Source organism: Lissotriton helveticus, chromosome 7, assembly GCF_964261635.1.
Source record: "Lissotriton helveticus chromosome 7, aLisHel1.1, whole genome shotgun sequence".
NCBI lineage: Eukaryota > Metazoa > Chordata > Amphibia > Caudata > Salamandridae > Lissotriton > Lissotriton helveticus.
The window spans coordinates 1483824459-1483836592 of record NC_136068.1 but is presented as its reverse complement, the minus strand read 5'-3'; the positions used below and the strand labels follow the sequence as shown (position 1 = coordinate 1483836592).

The 12134-nt window shown below is 48.6% G+C and overlaps 1 protein-coding gene across 1 annotated transcript in view; it reads right to left on the bottom strand.

Moving 5' to 3' along the window:
- Positions 1-12134, bottom strand: part of LOC144770404 (sacsin-like) — a 311092-nt gene that overhangs the window by 202212 nt on the left and 96746 nt on the right. Inside the window, exon 5 of the mRNA XM_078654911.1 lies at positions 6062-6208. Within this exon, the coding sequence (XP_078511037.1) occupies positions 6062-6208 (147 nt within the window). The remainder of the gene's footprint in view (positions 1-6061; positions 6209-12134) is intronic.

Sequence of the window (12134 nt, the reverse complement as noted above, 5' to 3'; positions counted from 1 at the left end):
ATCACAGACGTCGTAGGTGTAGGAGCCGTCACCGTGATTCCCAATTTCGCAGCCCCCCTCAGGAGAACCTCCTGGAACGTGCTGATGTCGTCTACCGGAGACACCCTTGTCTCCAGGGAGTCCGATAAGGTAGGGGAATACGAGCGAGTCCTGGAGGAGTCCATACGGGACCTGGAACCTCGCCTCCTATGGCGATGCCTAGATCTAGTGGAGGACCTGTGTCTACTCCTCGATCTTTCTCTCCGTCCGGAGCGTGACCGTGATTTCCTAGGTCTGGGACGCTCTGCCGGCTTCCCCGGGGCGGGCGTCTTGGGCTTGGACGGGACCTGCGGCTTAGGAGTCCCTTTGGGAGGGGTCAGAAGCCTGGGCAACGAGACTGACCTCGGTGGAACCGGGGGCGGCCGCTCTGGCATATGAGGCCGAGGCACCGGAGGAGGTGGCGGAGGCAGAGGAGGCAACGGAGGAGGGGTCGGAGCCCTCGGAGGAAGACCCCTCGGCAACGGAGGCGGGGATGTAACATGCTTCTGTGATGGAGTATACACCTCGGATTACACCAATCCCGGTGAACCGCCTTCCTTTCCAGATCCGGAGTGAGGAGAGCCTCCCACAGCATCAGGCCTCTCACCACGATTCCTCGACGTCGAAGAACGGTGACCAGACGGCAAGCGTAGGCCCCTCGACATCGAGCGCCCCTTCCTCGGCGTCGACCGTCTTCCATGCCTCGACGGCGACCTCGGCCGCCTCGACGTCGACCTCGTCCGCCTCGACGACGACCTCTTGCGTCTCGACGACGACCTCTTGCGCCTCGACGACGACCACTTGTGCCTCGACGGCGACCTCAACCGCCTCAACGGCGACCTCTTCCGCTTCGACGGCGACGTCTTCCGCCTCGACGGCGACCTCTTCCGCCTCGACGGCGGCCTAGACGACGAGGATCCCCTCGACGACGATCGCTTCCTCTTCGCCGATGGCGAACGGCGGTGTCGCTTCGACGGCGAGCGCCGACGCCGGACCCGTCGACGTCGAGTGATCGGCGTCGACCAACTTCCATGCCTCGACGGCAACCTCGGCCGCCTCGACGTCGACCTCGTCCGCCTCGACGACGACCTCTTGCGTTTTGACGACGACCTCTTGCGCCTCGACGATGACCACTTGTGCCTCGACGGCGACCTCGACAGCCTCAACGGCGACCTCTTCCGCTTCGACGGCGACGTCTTCCGCCTCGACGGCGACCTCTTCCGCCTCGACGGCGGCCTCGACGACGAGGATCCCCTCGACGCCGATCGCTTCCTCTTCGCCGATGGCGAACGGCGGTGTCGCTTCGACAAGGAGCGCCGACGCCGGGCCCGTCGACGCCGATCACTCGACGTCGACGCCGACGATGATGACGACGAAATCGTCAAAGGAGACTTCGACGGCGGCCTGTGTAACTCCCTCGACGTCGACCGTCGACGTTTCTTCGACCCAGAGCCCTGGGGAGATGGGGAACAGACCGTAGTCATCCCTCTCGACGTCGTGGTCAGTGCCACCGACCCAGACAGAGAATGGGAACGTTTGCTGGTCTTCCTGCCCCTGGGGAGCCCCCCAGAGGCCTCAGCATGGGCAGAAGAAGCCCCTCCAGACCCACCTTGCGCCTTCAGCCTTCTTTCCTCGAGGCCCTGAAGCCTGATCTTCTGTCTTTCCTTCAGGGTCCTGCCAGAGAAGCCTTGACAAATCTCACACTCCTCAGGGATGTGGGAAGAGGGAAGGCAGAGGATACACACCTCATGGGAATCTGATTTTGCCTTCTTCCTGGAGCACTCCGGGCATTTGTCAAATAATGCAGGCATATTTGACATCAAAAAGGAGCAAAAACCAAGAAGAACAGCACTAAAGTACTTTAGAAGCACTCAAATCGAAATTAACAGTGAAAAAACAGAACGGAAAGTAACTGGGACCTGCAGTGCATTCTGGGATACTGTGAAGTTCTGGAAGGTTCTCTTAAAGGCACAATATCCTATTGTGAGCCACATAATGGCAGCCTATGGGGCTTGTCTGTCCAGGTTCTCCTCTCTATCATTCCAGAGGGTGTTTGCTGTTTAAGCAAGGGAAATCTGTACAGGCTTTGCTGTTTTGTGGATTTTGTGGTGGAATTTCTAGTTGAAGTACGGGACAGTGTAGCCTTTTATAGGCTGCATTATCTGTCTTTAAATTCTCTCTTAAGTGTCTGTGCAGTTCTGCATTGTTTCGACACTTTGAGAGATTATTTTTGATTGCTCCGGGGTCCACGCACATGGGCGGGACTATTCACTAGATTATGACTATACACAGAGATCCCCTACTACAGAACTGGCTCTATTGCATGTGTTTGTAATAGTGCAAGAACCTCTTGTTTGAGAAGCGTCAGGTGTTCTGATGACAATGGACGCTGTTTGGGAGGAATGTAGGGATGGGTGTAAGTGAGTTCCAGGCAATAACCATACTGGATCATTTGTCTTACCCACTTGTCTGTTGTGATGGAATTCCAGAAAGGCAGGAACTGTGAGAGGCGTCCCCCAACAGGAGTGGGATGATCGGGGGAAGCGCAGGGAAGTCACTGTTTGGTGTTAGGGGAACTGCGGGTATTATTACCCCTGCCTCTGCCCTTGTTGTTGTTACCCCTGTAACCTCCTCTAGAGTAACCTCTGGAAAAAAGCCCTGGTTGGGACTTTTGCAGGATGAGGACTGGTGTTCTGGTGTATTTGTTTTCGAGCCTGCTCTATAAAAGGAGCGCCGAAAGAAGCCTCTAGTGGAGGTTGACTGCAGGGCTCCCATGGACTTGGCAGTCTCTGTGTCCTTTTGTATTTTCTCTAAAGATGTGTCCACTGCAGGGCCAAATAGGTGCTCACGGTTAAACGGCTTATTGAGGATACTATTCTGTGCTTCTTGTTTAAAGCCAGATATCTGGAGCCAGGCATGTCTGCGTAGTAATACACTAGTATTTACTGCGCGGGATGCGGTGTCTGCTGCGTCAAGCATGCATTTGATGGATGTATTAGTGATCAGTTTGCCTTCCTGTATAAGGTCATTGGCTTTATCTTAATATTGTTGATGTAAGGCATGAATGAGCTGTTCAAGCTCATCATAGTGTGCCCTGTCATACCTTGCCAAGAGGTCTTGAGTGTTGGCTATTTTCCAGTTGTTGGCAGAGCTTGACACACCATGCGTTTGCCTGATGCGTCTAATAACTTAGATTCTTTGTCAGGAGGTGGAGTGTCACCTGAACCCTGAGAATTTACCCTTTTGCATGCGTCGGCTACGCCCAGGGAGTCTAAAGGAAGTTGACCCTTAATGTATATGGGGTCAGTGGGAGCTGCCTTGTATTTTTTATCTACTCTGGGGTTAAGCATCCTAGCTCTTACCAGGTCTTTGAACACTTCCGGAGCGTGTCTAAGAAGACATTTTAGCATTGGCAAGACATGGGATGATTTTTGTGGCTGGTCAAAGGTTTCTAGAAGGAAATCGTCTTATACAGGGTCTGAGTGTAGTTTGACTACATGGTATGTTGCGACCCTATTTATTAGTTGGGCAAAACCCACATTGTCATATGGTGGACACGGTTTTAAGGGGTAGAAATCCGGATCATTATGTAAATCTGAATTGGTATTATAGTCATGCCATGGTTCTGGATCCTGTGGGGGTTCGTCAGGATCCTCAGTGTCTAATGGTATCATATTATCATCTTCTTGCCCATACCCATGTGCATCGTCACTATCCTCTGGTTGTGAAGAATGTGCTGGATAAATCAGTAGATTAGGGTTAATTGGTGGAGGGGGGGCAGGGGTGGTGGTGAAGTATTAGTGGCCATGTATATTTTCTTTAGAGGAACCGGTGCATGTGGTAAATGTTGTGGTTTCCGCTTTGTATGTAGCGAAGTAACTATATGACCAGTCTTTGGATGAATTAAGATGGTGGTTTGCTTAGGATCCGGGAGAAAAAGTTCTTCGGAATCGATAGTTTTCTTCGGTATGGAAGATTTGTCTTTGGAAACTGGTTTTGGCTGTTTAGCAACAGTGTCCGGTATATAAGCTTTCCCTGGCTCCGAGACCTTCAGTGCGGATTGTTTCGGCTCCAGAGGTTTTAGTTTGGGAGGTTAGTTATGAAAGGCTTCTCTTTAGATGTTTCCGCTCCGAGGTCTTTGGTGCCGAGGTCTTATCCGACTGCTTCGATGCCGAGGTCTTATCTGGCTGCTTCGGTGCCGAGGGGTCTTTGGCGGTTTCAGTGCTGAATATTCTTCCGGTGCCGACGGAAGGGGGTGCGGCATCTGGGGAGACTTAGCTTTCGGTGCCGAAGATGATTTTTCGGGACCGGGTGGCTGGCTCGAGTCAGAGCCGGAAAGCTTTTGTTTTTCCTTCGGAGCCGGGGCGCTTGAAGTCTTTGTTCGGTGTGGACCCGAGCCCAGAGGTGAAGTTGTCACTGGAGCCTTTGGTATGGGCTTGGGTGGGGCAGGGGTCTGGGTACTCACGTCCCGTTGAGCCAGCATGACGTCATTTTCAGCATCAGAGTCATCTGCTTCGGAGACCGGGACCTGTTCTTCCTGTTCTGGTTCCAGAAGGCTATCAGGACCTGGATGGAAGATGTCGGTATGAACCTGTGCCTCGGGACATCTCGTGGTGTCGAGCCCAACTTGAAGGATAGACAAGCCTCACAGTCGTCCTCTTGATGTTCTGGAGAGAGGCACAGATTACAAACGGTATGGAGGTCCGAGTGTGGGAATTTAGCACCACACCGGGGACATTTCTTAAAGGGAGTCCGTTCCATCAACATCTGTCGTTACTGGCATATAGGCCCCACAGCCCGCGTCGAAGTTCGTCAGCGTCGCATTTTTTAGAAAGTTGTCATCGAGGGTGCGCATCGAAAGGTACGCGATTGAGATAATACGGTCAGATATCTGTGATTACGCATCAAAAGGGGGTTCGATAACGACACCGACCTGGAGCGCAGAAAGTCACATCCGAACCCAATGGCGGAAAAAAACAATCAAACAATGGAACCGATGCCCATGCGAATTGTCCACCGAAGGAGGAGTCACCAACCTCATGATTACAAGGACTTCTTCGAAGACAAAAACAACATGCAAACATCCGAGCCCAACACCAGATGGCGATCTCTGCAATAGTGTACAATCTGCAGCTCATATTCCTCGAACAGATGGTCTACAAAGTAAGAGCAGATTACAGCCAGCATCTTGACTCTAGGCTGTCAGCTGCAAGGCTGAATTGGAAAACTTGACCTCTGGTACTGTGTGGCTCTTATTTCAATAGTAACTTTAGAGGTGTAAAATCACACACCAGGGCTGCTCAGGATACTGACTTTTTGTGGAATCCGTGGCATGATGATGACCCTGTGATATAATGCTGACCCACTCATAATGGTGGTAATTATTGCAATTTTATCAGCTTATGATAAAGCTCACTCCCAACATAATGATGGCCCTGGAATAATAGTGCAAATTAATGTTATACTGTGGGCATGCTTGTCATTATGTTGTTCTGGATATAACAGTTGTAATTTGTGGCAGATGGTGAACATCTACGGAAATGTGGTGCTATAAGCCAATACAATACGTTCACAGCCAAATTAGTGTAAAATCTTGATGTATTAGGGGAATCTATGGCTTGATGAAAAGGACTGCGATTCTGCATAATTTTCGCAAAAGTTTCTTAAGGTTCCTTAACACACTACAAAATTCAAGGCTTGCCTGGCACACCAAGCCATTAAGAAATATCTCGCTTTCTATTTTGAATTATTTCTTTAAGCAACCCTCTATATGACTGTCTGATTTCAAATGTAAATACATGAGACATTTATGTTGTCAATAGTTCTCACATCACCTCTCATTAGGTATATATCTATGTTGTAATATTTTGTAAACCCAGTGACACAAAGTTCTAAGGAGCAGTTGTGACACATTTACTGAGAACCACCAATCAATCATTGCATTGTGATTATATACATTAGCAGAAAATAGTCCAGTAATACACCATGTATATGTTACCATGGAATGTCCCTACATCTTATGTGTTTCTAGATAAAGTCTTACCTGTGATGTGATAGACCGAGTTGAACCCCAGGCCGAACCGCCCCACAGTATTGGGGTCTTTAAGTTTGAGACTGTTCCCTGTGCTCTGGATTCCATCCCAGTCATCCTCGGAGAAAGTGGCATTGTTATATGCCAGCAGAGCAGGACCTGAACAGGAGCATGGAGAGGATTGTCAATATTGACTATAGATGATGTAACAGACAGAGTTTTTTGCAACAGTGAAGTCTCCTACCATCAGTAGCAGTAGCACAAATCCCTCAAGCAGCCTAAAGCCTTTACAAAAAAAGTTAAAAAGCAAGATGTATTATTAGATAGACTCCACCCGATAAACTCCAAGGCCAAAGTAATTCTTGTCCAACTGCTCATGCTCTGAAACCTATTCCCACTCCTTAAAACAACCACTTTTTGACATGCCCAAGTCATTAGGCCTGGGCTGCCAGGACCAATACATCAGTATCTAGGCAGGTTTCCCTAAAATTCATACGTATGCTTCAAAGAGCACAAAGACAGGCCGGGTGGTGTTCTAACATGAAGAAACAAACACACCGAAATCCCATCATGAAAGCCCTTAAAGTGTCCACACATCATACAGAGTTGGCCCCGCACTATGACTTCTAATTTTTCTCAGATTGTGTGACATATTCGCTTTTCTACTACATCAGACTAGATGATTTCTCAGGCTGCTGGATCCCCAGCTCTGGAAGACGCTCAACCAATCCAAGGCAGACTGGAGAGTAGTGCTCTCACCTACAAGTTATGCCTACACCCTAAAAGTATTTTATTGCATACGTTTACCAACTATCAGGCTAACCCTTTGTTTCGGTTAACCTAATTTCAGTTTTAAGTGCCTTCAGCTTGAGGTAAGGTCACATGATGTGCCGTAAATAACTTAACTTGCACATCAAACATTACATATTTCTTAAAGACTAGGGGGTGGCGATACTCCCGCCATTATTCCCCGCCCGCCACCCATTTCCCCCCGCCATATGAGGATGGGGGGGGGACCCCGACAGACGGAAAGACCGTCCGTCGGTTTTCCGCCAGTCACACAGGTGACTGGGCGGAAAAGGGACCTGATATAGTGGCGGTGTCTGCAAGACACCGCCATCCATATTATAATGCAGGTGGGAAGCAGCCTTTCCATGGCGGCATTGCCGCCACAGAAAGGCATGCGGTGATCATAGTTGGGGGCCCATTGCGGGCCCCCAGGATGTTGGGGGACGTGGGGGGGCACATGGAGGGTACCTATGGTACCCCCCTGCATTTGCATGCATAACGTGACAGGCACCGCGCGGTGCCGGTTACGTTGTGCACGCAAATGCACAACATGGCTGTTTAACATTGTGGCGGGTGCTGAATACAGCACCGCCCACCACAATGTTTAATATACAGGATGCGACCGCCATGATTGCGCTCGCATATTGAAAGGCGCAGCAAGCCCGCGCACCTCTTGCGGTCGGTCCCGTTGACCGTTACAGTGCCAGGTGGACATTGTCCGCCCTCCATCATAATAGACCCCTAGGGCTTTTCAAGTGTAGAATATTATAATAAGGACAGGACACCTGTGTGCACTGTGACTTACCTGAGAACAACTAGGGGGGCATTAAGTAAAGTCCATCTACTGTGCAAAGGCTACTTTCTACACTGTGCCTTCTATTGACTGAAGTTTGATATTGCAGAAGAGGGCCATTGCCCCCTTCTGTGATATTACCCTGTTTTAATAAATGTGAACATTGTTCCAGTGGTCGCTTTTTGAACAGGTTGTTTCCTCATTTGCATGAAGTCATACCCCCTTACAAATTAAGGAATCCTCATTGCCACTGTGCAGGAAACCACTGAGGGCATATGCCTGTAACAGAGAGACTTATTAATTAAGAGAGGGGATATAGTAGCAGTTCACTCCACTTCCATTTGTAGTGCTGAATAAATCAAAAAGAGAGTAAACCTCATCAATCTTGAATGCCAGAGTCTCACAAGGATTTTCTCGGAAACCCTTAACCACTATTTATAACCAGCAGTGTATATAATCTCCACTGGAGTGATATAGTGGCCAGCCTCATCATCAAGTCTCTTATTTGGGTTTTGAGTTTCTCAAGTAAGTAACACCTCCAATAGGAGCCAGATTGTCTGGATGGAGATAATGGTGGGATCTATGAAAAAGGATAAAAATACCTCCTATACCGGTGAAAGTGACTTTAATGTGAATTGGAACAGCAGTAAGGTTGAAAACAGAGAGATGTGTGTTTGTGTGTCGATGAACTACTAGTCCTTAACACCTAGTGATATGGTCTACATGTTTCAGCCATAGGTGCTGTCTTAGGTTGGGTGGCTTTCATCAGGAATTTGTAGATCAGATCCCTTTTTATAGATGCTAAACAGGTACCTGAGTAAGTACATGCATGTACGGGTCTTTATTACATGCATATTGTTGCCTATAACCTAAGAAAAACAAAAGGAAATAAATATATGAAAACATTCAACAAAATATTATTCCATAGGTGTACTCTAAACCAGTGAGAGCAAATGGTATAGCAAATCTGGTTAAGATGTCACTGTTAGCGGTTATGACTTACTTTTCTGTCTTTTTGACATGCAAAGCAGTCTCCTATTTAGAGGCGATAACAAATTGAGTAGTAGTTTATGCTGAAAGTGTTTAGAACTCACAGTGTGGGGCATATGTGTTCTCAAGGATGATGTATTGGGGAAACATGGTATAATAAGGCATGATACCGCCGTTTCGGCATTAATCGAATACTGTGAGGTTATATGTAGGTATTTTTAAAATACATGCTTGTCAGTGAGCACTATTTGTAAGTGTGCTACTGGTAGGCCATATGTGTTAGGGTGCATTACCATCTTTGTATGTTGATTCCATTTCTTGTTAGTTGAAATGATATTGTTGTACAAAACATATCTGCAGTGTACACGTATATGACTCGTTGCTGCTCGTGGAATGGGCTCAATGTGTGTCTGGTTACTTTGAGAGTTATCAGATTCTCTGCAGAGATTAATAAAATCTTAAATGATATTTTTAAACATGGTAAGGCATAGAGAAGAGATTGTTTAAATTATTCCACGTAGAATACGGGTTTAGGCGGGTGGTCTTGGTAGAACTTACTGTAATAGTACATGGAGTGGAAGATCACAGTTGACTGAAAAGGAATTTCTGAATTAATTGATGTCGTAAGGAGCATAATATATTTAATAAAAAGTATTTGCTTTCCTCTGTAGTCCCCACTTACTTAGTTACAAGAGACTGTAGATATAGGCAACGGAAACGTCCACCTTGGATCTTAACTTGGTTGATGTATATCCGGGTACTTAAGGGCAGGCGTAAGCGTTTAATTTGTGCTAATAGACTGTAGGTGTATGCGATATCCTGCCATGGTGGTTACATTGGTGGGAGGCATAGATTTTTTTTTAAAGAATTCTCTTTATTAAATCAGAAACAAGCTTCAGAATTAAGCATTTCAAGGATATACAAATAAGGCAATCGCCAGACATGGCCATATCACGCCTTATGATACACAATACACATACATGCTGTAGGCAAGCCGCCCACCACCCATTGAAGTTTGTCTCTAGACCCTGGCAGAAGACCCAGGCAGAATCAAACATGAGCCACATCACAGACCCCTGTATAATGACCACGGCCCCCTTATCATCTCCCATTTGCGGGGACATCCGCGGCTTTAGTACACCACCTGCTCCGCCCCATGATACCAGTCCAAATCACGGATCCAAGCGGCCACAGTGGGAGGTTCCACTGCCCCCCATGTGCATGTAATGTTCCTTTTTGCGACCCCTCCCATCAATGCCAACCATAACTTTGCCCACTTTGGCCACGTGGTCCACCCCTTGTGATGCCAAGAATATGCCACCTAGGCTTCAATGGAACACGTAAGCCCACCAGAGCCTCCATCACATGGGTGACACCCCTCTAATACCTCTGAATCCTGGGGCATGACCATAGAATATGAAAAAACGACCCCCTCTTACCACATCCGCTGGCACATATATTGGAGCCATCTCCCTTAATCCGGGCCTGAACCATTCTCGAGGCATAGGACCTGTGGAGGATGCAGAGCTGGAACAGTCGGAAGCGCGCCCTACTAGCTATTTCCTGGGGATACTGCAGTGCCTCCGACCAATCATCATCCTCCAACAGGTCCAAATCTGATCCCCAGGCCTCCAGCAGGGGACCCAGGCAATCTGGGGTATTGGTTACCAATTTCTTGTACGTAAGGGACACCGCCTTCTGAATCATAGGATCCAAGAGGAGACTATCCTTTAAGGGTGAATATTCTCGGAGCCCGCTCCCTTCTGCCTTTGGGAATGAAGTGCCAAATGTAACTGTCTATAGCAAAGGAATTCACCTACCCCCATTTTAAAGCCCTCCCTCAAGTTATCGAATGTCATCATTTTACCACCTTACCAGACGTCCCCAAGCAAATCGATACCTATAAGGCTCCATTTCCGAAAGCCCTGCAGTCTGGGCACCTCCCTCAGGAAGTCCCCTTCCTAGAGCAGGGTCAGTTCCGTGAGCTTCCCCTGCCACCCCGTCATCTTAGTGGCAGCATGCCAGATATCTCTGACCGTTCTAGTGTGTGGTGGCAGATGTCTGGAACCCCTATCCCTGCGGTACAACTCCGCCAAATAGCTGCGCTCACCCAAGACCAATCTGTCCACCCTGTAAGCCGGCTCGTCCAGTGGGGAGAAGACCCACCCATTTACGTTTATGAGATGAGCAGCCCAATAATATTTCTTAAGGTCCAGGACTGCCAGCTCCCCCTCATACATCCCTTTCTGCAGTTTCTTGAGTGCAATCCTGGGGCTGGCCCCCGTAGACACTGGCTTAGTTCTGAGTCAATTTTCCTAAAGAAGAAGTCCTGAATGCGATGGGGAGTGTTTTGGATAGTGTACAGTAAGCGCGGAAGGGCCATCATCTTGAAGAGAACTTCCCGCCCCATTAAAGAGATGGGGAGCCCTCGCCAATGCATCGCATCCTCCCGCAACAGAGAGTTGAGCCTGCAGAATCAATTTTGTAAACTCGGCCTCAGACTTAGTTATTCATATGCCCAAGTACTAAAATTTGTCCTGCAGCACCATCTCCGAGCACGCCGACGTTAAGACCGGCGGGTCCCCAGCTAGTGAGAAAACCAGGGACTTGTCCTAATTAATGCGGTATCCAGAATAGGAGCCAGAAGAAGCTATTATATGAATGAGTAGATTAAAAGTTTGACGCAGCAGATGTGCGTACAATAGGATTTCGTCCTCAAACAACGTGATGCGCTCTTCCCAGGCCCCCTCTAGATCAATCCCCCTCACCACGGGTCCCTCCTGATCCATGCCGCCAAGGGCTCCAGAGCCAATGCAAATAGCATCAGGGACAGAGGACAACCCTGGCGCATCCCCCTTTGCAGTGCAAATGATCGTGAGAGGACCCCGTTGATCCTAACACGGGCCAGTGCATAGCAACCGGATCCTCCTTTGAAGCTGTGGGCCAATGCCTACCTTCTCCAGGACAACAAGGAGATACGGTCATACGATGCTGTCGAACTCCATCCTCGCATCCAACAAAAGAAGAGTGGCAGGAACTTCGGGCTGCCTTCGGGTCATATACATGACCCCATATAAACGTCGTAAGTTGAGCCTCGTGCTCCTATGGGGCATAAAGCATGATTGATCCGGGTAAATCCGCGATTGCAGAATCGGGTCAAGCTGATTCACGATAATTTTGGCTAGAACCTTGGCCTCGAAATTAAGGAGGGAGATGAGCCTGTAGGAGCTGCAGAGGTCATGCGGCTTCCCCTTTTTAAGGAGTATAACAATAGTGGCCCTTCACATGTCATCTGGGAGTTGCCCCATTTCAAACGCTTCCTTATACATGTCAAGCATGTAGGGAGCCAGCAGCTTGCTCGCGACACATTTATACAGCTCAGTGGGGAGCCCATTCGGGCTTGCCGCTTTCCCAGACTGCAAGTCCCACATGACGTTTTCAACCTCCTCCACATGAAAAATTTTAACGACCCCCAACCCTACAACCCTGCCTCGTAGGTGAAAAACTACCCAC